Below are 13470 nucleotides of genomic sequence, written 5' to 3' on the forward strand. Positions count from 1 at the left end.
TCAGTTTAGAGCAGCAAGACTAGAAACATGGTTGCTAGTCAGCAGTCAGTCCTAAGACTTGGATCTATTCCTCAATGGAGGAGCTGAAGAGAATTGAAATAGAAAAGGCAGAAATAGTCCAGGTGGAAGTAGGATAGGTAGCCTTACACGTTGTAAGATGCTGTAAACAAAGATTCCTGTTTTTTTCAGAGGCAGATACTTTCTTTCCATTAGACTTTAGTCTCTTTATTTAAAATACACCCTTTAAAAATGATTATTTAACAAACTGATTCCTTTTGGCACCCCCTCTTCACTTCACTCCAAAAAAATCAAACAAAAAAAACTTCTAACAGATTCTTTTACTCATTGTAATGGGACTCTCAGTATCTTAGTAACAATGGGAGGATGAAATTCCGTAGATAGAACTTTTGAGAAACATATTCCTCCTCAGGAAGTCATAGCCTCCACTGCCTCTCAGTTGCCTGTCTTAGACAATACAAAGGATAATGCTGAACAAAGTAATATGGGAAAATGTGCTGTGTCTTGTCTTCACAGACACAATTTTCATATGGACAAGGATGCTTTGCAGACTTGTGAGATCATGCATGACCAAATAATATTCATGTAAAAATACTTAAACTGTTTTCAAAGTAGTTCTTATTTTCACATAGCTGGTTGATTCAACAGAACAGCCTTATATATCAAACAGTGTAGCAAAAATCTGAAGAAAGCTAGTAGGCTGAATTCAGTTCTTACAAGAAATTGAGCTTGGGCATCTATTCCAAATGTTGGTTTAGTTCTTGCAAACTCATAGTCAGCCTTTGAAAAGTACCTGTGTCATCTCACCCAAAGTGCCATTTTGCACATTTTGAATTGCTAATTCATGTTTTCACTACTGTTTTATGGGACACAATTTGCAGCTGAAACTTCAGAGAGTTGAGGGCATTTTACTAGAACAGAGTAAATGAAAATTAAATCTCAACTTTTAATGAAGTAACTGAGTTCATTTACCATACACTGACCTAAGTATCCTCAGAACTAGGATGAGGTGAAATGGCTTAGCTTTTATATCTACCAGTCCTGAAGTTTTGGCTATATTAGTACAACTCAGTTCATAGCAGTTACTTACATGTGTTTTAATGATGTTTGATAGGATATATCAGTCTTTCTTTTTTCATCCTTACAGCATAAACTTCAAGAATGTTCTTGAACCAGCTCGCTGATACTTCATCAGTTATTTGAAGTTGTGATCATGTTGTTCTTTGTCCTCCATGCGTTAGGAATGACATTAAGGGAATTTTCATTTATACATTTGTTTTTTTTTTTTTTATTGGTCTCTTCCAGATTTTGCAAGAAAGAGGTTCCAGAATGTGAAGATAGTATTGAATGCTGAAGATTTTTTCTCTTTTATTCCAAGATGCAGTGAATTGTCACATTGAAGAGGCTTGGCTGCAAAAGAAAAAAATCTGATTTAGACAATTTTCTGTTGATCTGGGTTCAACCGTTTGCCTAAAAGCTGGTGTAAACTGGCTGGAAGCATTGCAAGATTACTTAATGGGAATAGATGATGTGAGAGTGTGTGTTAAGTTTTGGTTGTAGTGCATGGTTGTACTCTTTTATGGGCTGACTGACATTGGTCATTTGAAAAGTGACCATGCACTCATATTTTCCTCTGAGACATGTAGCACTTACGCCTGGTGCTGGATGACCCAGTGTTGATCAGTTTGAAGAGTTTTTCTTACTAATCATTGTAAATGTTTAAAGGACAATGTAACTGGTGCTACACACACGCATGTGCGTGCGCGCGCACACACACACACACACACACACACACATTACAGCCCACAAATGCAAATTTTGGGGCCTACATTGTTTTGGAATCAGTGGCAGCCCCAGGTGACTCTCTTATACTGCACATTCCTTATTGCTCTGTGACATATTTTCTCATGTAAGAACAGCCTAGGAGATCAACTGAAACTAGCACATAAAAAGTTACACCAGACAAATGTTTTTTTCTCAAGGAAGGGTGTATATATTGACTGGGTTTATGGCATGTTTTAATACCCAAAAGGAAGACTAAACTTGGAGAAAATGTCCTTCATCTGAGTCATTCTTGATGTTCCTTCTGTCAAAAGTGTCCTGCAAAAGTTATGCTCCAGTCTTAGCCAGATGTTTGGAAGGGGAATCAAAATTCACTTAAAATGAACAACTGAACATTTTGTTTCTTTTAAAATGTTTGTAGTCAAATGTGTGCTTATACTTTTAAAAATGCTTACAAGTGTTGATCTCTGTGGATTTTGGTAGAGATTTTCAAGAGGGCTGGATGTTGTACAGAAATATTACTGGCTATTCCTAGATTTTTATCTCTATGCTTGGGATTAAGATCAACCTTGAGTGTGAACACAATACCATCCAATTAAAAATCTTAATTGCTTTGGATATTCAGGATACTTGCAATCAGTCTATCTTTCTATTTAGTTTCAACTATGCAGTTAAAGAACATTGAAAACATCTGGTGCAGCTTTACTAGGTTATGTCCTTGATGAAGCTAATACTCAAGACTGGAGCTTTTTAAAACACTATGTTTTAAGCAAAATCTTCAGCACGTCTTTGAAACATTTAATGAAATTGGTAGTATAAAATTCTGCTTCATTGGCATATGTAGCTGAAAGTGGCAGAAAAGAGTTTCAAAAAGTTACAAGATTGTTCAGAATTCTATAAAACATTAAAATTTTCATTCTCAATAATTTCAGAATTTATGCATATACTCTAGGTAATCCTTTACACAAAAACCTGATTGTCAAGCACCTAGGGTCTGCCTGTTATTTTTTAACTTACTGTACATTGATAAAAGTTGGGCCGAAATAATTTGTAAAACAATTTCTATAAAGCAGGTTAAGCAATGGGTTAAATGTTTTGTCGATGCATCTAATGCTGGAAAACATTAATGCGTTTTGCCACTTGGATGTGGTCTGCACAGGAAGCTGCTGGCCCCTCCACAACACATAAAATGTTTGTCTTTTTTTAAGATGTTAAAACTGAAGTGAATTTACTAAAATGTAGTTAAGTAAGGGGAAATGTTTATACTTTTATACTTTTTTAGGCACCCGTATTTTAGCAGCTTAAATTTAGCACCCAAATTTCCCCTAAATAGTAACAGTAACAGATAATCTTGTGTATTTGCAAATAAGCATTAACAGTTGTCTATGTTAACTGCATATTAAAACATTTCCTGTGCTGCAGTAGTCACCCTGTTTTTAAGCAGTATGACTCCTTTATATTCTCTGGGCTCTCTAGCTCATGGAAGTGCAGCCAACTGGTTTTCTTGTTCTTTTCTTGTTGTGCTCTATAGAGTAATTCAGCATTGGCCTAAGTGAATTTTATGCCTAAAATAACTATGTATAATAATCCTTCTGAATCTGCATTTGTGTTTTCTGTCTTATTTAACACAAAAAGACAGAACATTTTATTTCATCAACTAAAAGAATGAGAGCAGCAAAGCATGAGTAACAAACTGAGCAAACTGAACAAATTTAGAATATGTAAAAAGATATTTCGGCTTTTTTTTTTCTTTTTTTTAGTATGGCTTTTTCACTGGAATATCTTCATTTTAACAATGTGCTTTTATGGTGAGATTACCTGGAATCTCGTTTACGTTGTATCCCCGTTGTAGCAAATTTGGGGGAAGTAAGGGGTTAATCATTTTGCACTTTGTTTCTAATACCTCACAAAGATCTTAAGCAAAAAAAGAAAACTTTAATAGGCAGGTTCCTTGTAAATGATTTTATATGCTATTGTATGAGACCATCTGAACTAACTACTCTCCTGTTCTTGCTATTTTCAGTTAAACTTTTTTTTTTGAACGTCTGAGACTTTCAGATAGCTGAAAGTGCTATCACATGCCTTTTTCAAGGCATTAGATATTGATCCCTAGAGAAATTTGGTTTCTTTTTATTTGAATCTTGTAATTTCTAATAAAATTAACTACAGTAACAAGGTAGTTGTATTAGAGTTCAATCTACATTACCAAGTTTTGTGAACATTGCTTTTAGTTCGTCAGTATCTTGCAGGATGAGGAAATTTACCAATATAATTTAAACTGGAGTCCTTCGTCTATTTCTTTTCTATCATTTGGGGAAGTGTTTACCACAGGAGAACCGCATCTAACTATGTAAAGTTGATATGTTCACTAAGAGTATACTTGAAGAGCTACACTGCAAAAGTCTTTGATGTGAAATGTGTTCACCTGGATTTATACAGCTTTTCTATCCTTAAGTCAAAACAGTATTCCTAAAATTTAAGATCCTGAGCACGAAGAAATCATAGGAGGAGGAAATAAAGCAGAAAGGTGGGATACCACAACATACATTTAATAGAAATGACCTCCCGTGAAAATTTAAATCTGTGGAAGGTTTAACTTTCTACTGTTTTGATATTTAATAAATATTCTTCTGTCTATGTTTGCTGAACTTATTTGGCATGTCGTCTATAGAACAGGAGGCTAATTTAGTAGATGATTAATGGATTTTCAGTGAAAATCTTTAAGGACTTTTTACGTGACAACATTTTGTAAACTTGTTTAAAAAGTGTAAAGTTCAAATTTACCATAGCAATTTCTTGCTTTAAGTTAGGAAACAGGTAGTCTTGTTGGCTTAATTTAGGTCAGAGGATAATGTTCGGTATTGGGGATGATTGATTTGTAAATCAAATGCTTTTGGCTTTCTTGAAGCAGCAATTAAATTGGAGTTTATCTGTTGTTCCAACAAACAAATCATTCCGAGTCCTCTGAGACATGAATGTCACCTAGTCCAACTGTCCAAAAGTACAGGCTAACTCAGCAGCTCCCCACAGTAAATGTGAAATAGCACTTTAAGTGAGAGATGTATGGTTATGTGGAATTTTCTCCCATTTACTCTTAGGTTATCATGGATTATGCCTGATGGTAATTTGTTATCCCATAGTAACTGAATTGTGCGTCAAAGCATGAAGCATGAACTGATTCTCTGCTGAACTTTTCAGTCCTCAGTATCATATGCTCAGTTTATTAGGAAAAAGTACTGTGTTTCTTCAGATTCAGCCAGGCTTGTGGTAGTGATAGAAGTTCCTTTCATCTTAGCATTAATATAAAATATTCCTGAACAAACTGAGCTGAAGATATTTGTGCAGCTTTTTTGTCTTCAGATGTTGTTGAGATAGTTGCTGTGTAGCTCCATGTCCAGCAATGTGCGTGCACATTTATGGTCAATTGGAAATGAGTATATTTCCTGAAAATATCAAAACTGAATCCAGCTCATTTTCCCATTAGAGAGATTATTTTTGTAAGAAAATGAAAACTTCCATCAGCTAAAAAACAAACAGATAAGACACAAACAAAAAAAAAACCCTATGATTACAGGCACGATCAGATAACAGGTTTGTTGAGCAGGATGACGGTGTTTCCACAAAACCGCTTCTCAGAATAGAACACGGCATTCTATGAACCTGTCTGTTGAAGCTGTTGAGAGCTGTCAGTCTCTTCTTGAGCAGTGAAGCATTGTAGAGAGCTACCACCAGAAAATTAAGACATATATTAATTAAAAATCATTTTTTTAATTTGTGTTAACAAATAAATTAGCTTGGAATGCAAAAATATAGTAGCATCTGAATGAATGAAATTATCAAGAAACTATTATGGTGTGTATTGTCCACTCATTCAGTTATACTGGAACATACTTCTTGAGAAGTACTAACAGAACAGTGAAGTATTGGGTTCTCCATGGAGACCAAAGTCAAGTGAAAAAGTCTAGAGCTGAAGCTTGGGATTTTGGTCACTTGAGGTATGATAAATTTGGGAAGTGACATTCTCCAATTTTATGCTCTGGCTCCCCTCATCAAAAATCTCTCCCAGGTTTTTCAAATTAGTTTTTTCAGTCAGCCCTCAAAGGTGATGTCTTTGAAAAAGAAAGGAGGTTTTGGTTTTGTTCTCCATCCTTTTAACAATACCTCTTAGCTCAGGATAGTTGGACTAAGACTTCTGGTGGTCGCTGGTGAAGTATATTTTCTAGCACAGCAGTTTTGAAATACAAGGTCCGAGGATGCTCCTTGTTTGTTTCATTATAGTTTGGAGTGTAGTTATTTCCTCCTTTAAGGACAATTTCAGGATCTTACTTGGGTTTGTTTCTAGAACTATGAATTCTTAAAATATGATAAATATTCAATTTAAATACGTGGAAGGTTCTCTGAACTCACTGTAACATAGCTTTTCTCTCTTTTGGCTTGCAGCAATGGGAGTTGTTTTTAAAGGCTTTTTACTAAACTGAGGCTTTAAAGGGCTAAATAGGTCTCACGATTATTGTTCAGTTTGCCTAGGTGACTCTTGCAGAAAGAACTGTCAATTTGCGGTGCAAAATTGCTAAGGGCTATAATGCTTTCCAGGGCTAATCTGAAGTTCTGGAGACATAAATAAGTTTTAAGAAGGAGCCACTCCATTTTTCCTGTAACTCACAGACTCTAAAAATCCCTTTTCAAAATAGCTAGATAGTGGAAGAGACTACTTGCCCAGCCCTTTATTATTGGCTGTGCTGAAATCTAATGGCTTCTGTGAACAGAACTGGCAAGAGAAAGACTGAGAAATATTCTGTTCCAGGAAATAATCACTGAATATTCCTTTGCAATTTAGCTTTCCCTTCCTTTAGCAAGGTCTATCAAGGCATTCTACCAAAAAGGTTCTCTTTAGGGTTTTCAATGTTAATGGCCACCATAATGAGAAAAAAAAATTAGAAAGTTATTTTGCTACTTTGGAGGGTTGGAGGTTCTGTAACGTCTTTCTCTTTGCCTTAGAGCCCTGTGCCAACATTCTGATTAACACCTGGTAAGATTGCCTGTTTGTCTGATGAAGTATATGAGTTGATGGATCTTTATACTTAGTTATTGCTCCTTTCAAGATTTTCCAAAACCTTCTGTGCAGCTTTACTCAAACTTAACTTAGCCTGTGTGCTTGCTAAGAGGAAGCAAGTGTCAAGGTATTGTAAACCATGTGTTGCCCACCTCTACTTGGAATTGAACCAAGATCACCAAACCAAGCAAGTATCAGATGGCAACTATTTCCAGCTGCCGCTGTTCTGGGCGTGACCTGAGCCTATGTATGAAAAAATACATAGATATTCTTATGTGCTGCATAGGCCTGCCTACTCAATTCAGCAGGTGATTGGTTTTTGTTCTATTTATTTTTTTTTAATCACTGGTCTCACAGTTGTGCACTAGGTCTTTATGCTAATGTCCAAGTCACCGTACTTGCAAAATGTTATTTCTTGGATAGTGGATTAGCAATAACATTTTCTTTTGTGCCAATTCATTATCTCTGAAGTGTTCTTACTGCAGCAAAGTTTGAATTTTGATTTGGTTTTAATGCTTTTGCATTAGCTAAAATTACTAGCACAAACATGGACAACAAATTGAATACAGGGGATTTGCCTGGATAAAAACCTGCTACAGCTTCCCAAGTCATTTGACGATGGTTACAATTAGCCATCATTTTTAGAAAAAGCATACAATTAAAATGTGCGTGGGTATTTTTTTAACCTCCTTTTCATAACACTAGTGTATTGTAAACTGCATGAAATAAAAATGTTTTCTCCCTTTTAAAATCTGATGTCTTAAGTTTTCTTTTGTTTTCTGAATCCATTAACAGTGTAATATTGCTGATATTCCCAGTTTAGTACTTCAGATTAAAAAAAAATGTAGTTTAATAGCTCACTTCTGTGCAGTGATTGAAAGCAGTAATGCTTCTTCCTTTGCAAAGGAGATGCATCCTTTTCTTATGCCCCAATGTCTTAGTTAATACTTATCCACTGGGAAATTAAGGTATCTTCTTTCATGTTTACTATTACTGGTTGCTGCTTGTTACAGCAGGAGATTCTTCCCTCTAGTATGGGTATATAATCACAAAAGAGTTGTATACCAAGGCTTAACCAAATATATATTTTCTTTCGTACAACTCACAAAAACATAATTCCTTTTAGGATACTTGGATTTTTAATGTAAATGTTTTGAAAAATAAAGCCAAGATCAACGCTTTATAGTAAGGCTGACATATAGTACAATACAGGAAGTGTAAATAAGAAGCCATTCAGTACATTCACTCCAAAAGTTTTGAACATATAAATGGCTGAAGGAAGTCAGTGGTTAGGTACCTGAAACAGGTTGCCAAAATGATTCGGACAGATTTTGACAGCTGTTCCCTCTGCAAGTATAGAAAAGATCGTAATTCAATGTAAGTATTAAGAAATCAACTGAATTGCTCTTTTTTTTCCAAACTGCTAATAAGAATTATGTATGAGAGGCTACAATTTGAGAGTTCTAAAATCTTAAGAGTCTGTAAAGTATGCGGTTAATTTCATTTTAACAGTTTTAATCAGTTTTAAATGCAAATAATGGTTTAATTTTTCCTTACATATCCAGCAACTTTGGTGTAATTTTACTGAACTCATTTCTTGCATTTTAATAACATTCCAATTTTACTAGAATGTCACGAGTGAAGACTTTAGTCTAGTAGAAATTAACTACACAGCACATACTTCCATATTTTGTCAGGCTTTCTTCCTAAAAGAATTTAGACATCACAGTAAAGCAGCACTACTTCCAATCCAGATTCCTATTCTCTGTAGCTTCAAGTTTCTTCACAAATTGACAAAGGTGAGAATATAAAAGAGAAATGCATATCTCAAATCAGAAACCAGTTAATATAGGGCACCTAAAGAAGATGATCCTACACTTTCAAGTAAGTCATTAACATTCCACTTGGATCTTTTATAACATTGCAAGTTTATTCAGACCTAGTTCTCCTTTCAGTATGAAGTTTCATTTCACGAAGATGAAAATGACCCTGCAAATTACCTTCTGGTGTGATGAAGTCTTGCCTGGTAGTCATAAACACAGTCCCATATTTATGTATGTTCTCTAGGGCTGCAATCCGTGCAATTCTGTAAGATAAATCCTGTGAATATGGTGTTAACAATTTTCCCCAAGATCACTGCTTCTGGTAATGTCCTTCTAATCCTCTGCACAGAAATGTCTGGTAATGTCCTTCTAATCCTCTGCACAGAAATGTCACTTCCTCCACTGCATCCATTCAGATCAATGGGGAAAATCTTCAGTGCTATGTTTGGAAGGATGTAAATTGAAGCAATATGAAACCCTGGCAAGTCTATGTACTATGTACAGTGGAATCTGCCTGCTGTCTTAAGGACATTGCTACCAAAGTTACATCTTAAATGCAAAGATAATACTTCAGCTTAGAAGACCTTATACTACAAATTACCGGATGCCAGAAAGGTATACAAGGGAGTACATGTTCATCCTCTTCCTACTGCGAGTATTAGGTACTGACAAAAGATTCCTAGGCTAGACAGACCTGTAGTCTGATCAGGCATAGCCATTATTATGTTCTTAACCACAGCCTTGCTAAATTTCCTCAAACTTCTGCACAGAAACCTCTAGAGAGCCCAAGTATATTTTCGCCAAGTGTCATGACTGGTATTTTCTTGAAGAACGTTGAGTCTCCCCTCTTTCTGCAAGTCATTTGTGACTGTTCAGGATATGTCTTCTGTATATGCATCTGCTAACTGGCTTTCCTTTCTACTCCAGCATTTACTAGTTGAAAGGAATTAAGCAATCAAGGCAGACACTGCAACAGATAATCCAGGCATCAGGAAAAAGAGAACTGTTTAGGACCAAGGACCCACAGGAAGGTAGATATCCTATTTTGCATCCTTGTGATACCTAACTAGCTGAATCACAAGCGTGCATAGAGACGACTCATTCAAAGAGAATGTAGTTACTGTTAAGTAACTACCTTATGGAGAGAAGCTAAATAAGGACACCATGAGAACAGGGCAAGTGATTCAAGGGTCTGGGCTGTTTATATGAAGGAGAAATCGTTATTTTGCATTCTTAAACATTCCTGTGATACATCACTATTCCTGTTCTGCCTCATGATCTCATTCAGCATTCCTTGCTGTAACAGGGAGGTATTCAAACTGCCCATCTGCCTACCTGAAAGAAAACTTGCCCTCTCCATCTTTTCTGAAGGAGTCAAAAATGAGATGTAAAATGAGAAAATTGATTAAAAAACAAAAGTCTGGAATGGGCTGAGATACACCACTCACCTCATGCCCTTGGCCAAAGGCAGAAATAGCTACACTTGCAACACCTACCTTTGTTGTGTAACCTACTTTTAAAGCCCCCTATCATAGAATCAGTAAGGTTGGAAGGGACCTCTGGAGATCATCTAGTCCAACCTCCCTGCTAGGCAGGGTCACCTAGAGCATGTTAGACAGGGTTGCATCCAGGTGGGCCTTGAATATCTCCAGAGGAGGAGACTCCACCACCTCTCTGGGCAACCTGTTCCAGTGCTCCGTCACTCTCGCAGTGAAGAAATTCCCCCTCACGGTCAGGTAGAACTTCCCGTGCTTCAATTTCTGCCCATGGCCTCTTGTCCTGTCATACGGGACAACTGAAAAGAGTTTGTCCCCGTCCCCTTGACACCCTCCCTTCAGGTACTTGTACACATTGATAAGGTCCACCCTCAGTCTTCTCTTCCCCAGGCTAAAGAGGCCCAACTCTCACAGCTGTTCCTCATAGGGCAGGTGCTCCAGCCCTCTGATCATCTTTGTAGCCCTACGCTGGACTCCCTCCAGTAGCTCCATGTCTCTCTTGTACTGGGGAGCCCAGAACTGGACACAGTACTCGAGATGAGGCCTCACCAGGGCTGAGGAGAGGGGCAGGATCACCTCTCTTGACCTGCTGGCAACAGTCTTCCCAATGCACCCCAGGATACCATTGGCCTTCTTGGCCACAAGGGCACATTGCTGGCTCATGGTCAATCTGTCATCCACCAGCACTCCCAGGTCCTTCTCCGCAGAGCTGTTCTCCAGCAGGTCAGCCCCTGGCTTGTACTGGTGCCTAGGGTTATTTCTCCCTAGGCGCAGGACTCTGCACTTGCCCTTGTTGAACCTCAGGAGGTTCCTCTCCGCCCAGCTCTCCAGCCTGTCCAGGGTCTCTCTGAATGGCAGCACAACCCTCAGGTATGTCAGCCACTCCTCCCAGCTTGGTATCATCAGCAAACTTGCTGAGGAGGCACTCCGTCCCCTCATCCAGGTCATTGATGAATAAGTTGAACGGGATGGGACCCAGTACTGAGCCCTGGGGGACGCCACTAGCCACAGGCCTCCAACTAGACTCCACGCCACTGAGGATGACCCTCTGAGCTCTGCCTTTCAGCCAGTTCTCAAGCCACCTCACTGTCCACTCGTCTAACCCACACCTCCTGAGCTTATCTAGGAGGATGTTATGGGAGACAGCATCAAAAGCCTTGCTGAAGTCAAGGTACACAACGTCCACTGCCCTCCCCTCATCTACTCAGCCAGTCATTCCATCAGAGAAGGCGATCAGATTGGTTAAGCAGGAGTTGCCCTTGGTGGATCCATGCTGACTACTCCTGATCACCTTCTTTTCCTCCATATGTCTGGAGATGACATCTAGAAGGAGCTGCTCCATCACCTTTCCAGGGATGGAGGCGAGGCTGACTGGCCTGTAGTTGCCTGGGTCCTCCTTCTTGCCCTTCTTGAAGACTGGAGTGACACTGGCTTTCTTCCAGTCCTCAGGCACCTCTCCAGGACCTTTCAAAGGTGATGGAGAGCGGCCTGGCAACAACATCCGCCAGCTCCCTCAGTACCCGTGGGTGCATCCCATCCGGGCCCATGCATTTGTGGATGTCTAGCCTGCCCAGAAGGTCTCTAATCCTATCCTCCTCGACCAAAGGAAAGTCTTCCCTTCTCTGGACTTCCTCCCTCACGTCCACGCTCTGGGATTCCTGGGGGCTGCCGTTAGCAGTGAAGACTGAAGCAAAGAAGGCATTCAGTAATTCTGCCTTCTCTGTATCCCTTGTCACCAGGGCCCCCGCCCCATTCGGTAGTGGGCCCACATTTTCCCTAGTCCTCCTCTTGCTGCTGATGTATTTGAAGAAGCCCTTCCTGTTGTCCTTGACATCCCTTGCCAGTCTCAATTCCAGCTGGGCCTTAGCCTTCCTCGCCTCATCTCTACGTACTCTGACTGCATTCCTATAATTCTGCCAAGTAGCCTGTCCCCTCTTCCACGTTCTGTGTATTTTCTTTTTCTGCCTGAATTTCGCCAAGAGCTCCTTGCTCACCCATGCAGGTCTCCTGCCCCTTATGCTGCACTTCTTACTCATAGGGATGCAACGCTCTTGAGCCTGGAGGAAGTGATGTTTGAATATTAGCCAGCTCTCCTGGACTCCCCCTTCCTTCTAGGGCCTTCACCCATGAGATTCCACCAATTAGGTCTCTGAAGAGCCCAAGGTCCGCTCTCCTGATGTCCAGGGTTGCAATCCTGCTTGTTGCCCTAGGTCTTTCCTGCCGGATCCTGAACTGCACCACCTCATTGTCACTGCAGCCAAGGCTGTTCCCAACCTTCTCATCTCTAACCAGTCCCTCTCTGTTGGTAAGGACAAGGTCCAGCAGGACACCCTTCCTGGTAGGCTCATCCACCATTTGTGACAAGAAGTTATCATCAGTGCATTGCAGGAGCCTCCTGGACTGCTTGTGGCTTGCTGTGTAGTCCCTCCAGCAGATGTCAGGGTGGCTGAAGTCCCCCATGAGAATCAGGGCCTGTGAGATTGTGAGGCTACTTCCAGCTGCCTACAGAAGGCCTCGTCAACTTTCTCTTCCTGGTCAGGTGGCCTGTAGTAGACACTCACAACAGTGTCCCCCATGCTGGCCTGCCCTTTGATCTTCACCCATAAGCTCTATGATGAAGAGTTCACACTCCTCCCATTAGGCAACCAAATGCTTTAGCATCTTTGACATTAAATATTTTCTTCATGCTTCACTTTCATTTTTCTTGCTGCAGTTTATACTGATGACATCTTGCCCCCTCCATTACACACACGAATAGTAGGTTATTCCCCTTTCTCAGTGCAATACATTTTCATTTTTTCAAAAAAAAAACTTACATCTTCATACTGTGTATCGTTTACAGTGATTCAAGGAGCAGAAAAATCTAACAGAATTTTAAGTTGGAATTTTTAAAAACAAGCAGAACAAAGCACAAGCAAAAATTTCTAATGAGGTCTAGATGCATTCTGCCAGCTTTAGGTGCCAGCTGCTACCAAATTCCAGAGCTACAGAGAAACAGAAGTGCTCCAACAGGCAGTTTAATGCATCTAAAATGAACTGCTCTTTGTAGCTGCCTACTCATTAGATGGGATGTTGGGCAATGAGATTTCTAACTATTTTGATTAGGACATATTCAAGTTAAGTGATTTTTTTTGGAAAAAAGTTAATTGAAAAAGCATTCCCAAGATACAGTTTTGAATTTAGTTTTAAGCACTATATAGAAGGTAGCTCAAGAACCACTAACACCGTGAGACCAGGGTGAGGCATAGCTAAGGGAAGGTTTCAGTACTGAAACTTTAAGTTTCAGTAAAACTAACAA

At 39.4% G+C, this 13470-nt stretch overlaps 1 protein-coding gene and 1 long non-coding RNA gene across 2 annotated transcripts in view; one reads left to right on the top strand and one right to left on the bottom strand.

Moving 5' to 3' along the window:
- LOC134147255 (BTB/POZ domain-containing protein KCTD5-like) overlaps positions 1 to 7604 on the top strand; it is a 37070-nt gene extending 29466 nt beyond the window's left edge. Inside the window, exon 6 of the mRNA XM_062588229.1 lies at positions 1324 to 7604. Coding sequence (XP_062444213.1) covers positions 1324 to 1353 — 30 coding nt within the window. The 3' untranslated portion in view covers positions 1354 to 7604. The remainder of the gene's footprint in view (positions 1 to 1323) is intronic.
- LOC134147256 (uncharacterized) lies at positions 5451 to 8965 on the bottom strand. Its single transcript, XR_009959972.1, has 3 exons — positions 8854 to 8965; positions 8151 to 8200; positions 5451 to 5522 (listed from the first exon to the last, which is right to left on the bottom strand). It is a non-coding gene; the product is annotated as an uncharacterized LOC134147256 (long non-coding RNA).
- Between the last annotated feature and the right edge of the window lie 4505 nt (positions 8966 to 13470).

This window comes from Rhea pennata, chromosome 15, assembly GCF_028389875.1.
Source record: "Rhea pennata isolate bPtePen1 chromosome 15, bPtePen1.pri, whole genome shotgun sequence".
NCBI classification, from domain to species: Eukaryota; Metazoa; Chordata; class Aves; order Rheiformes; family Rheidae; genus Rhea; species Rhea pennata.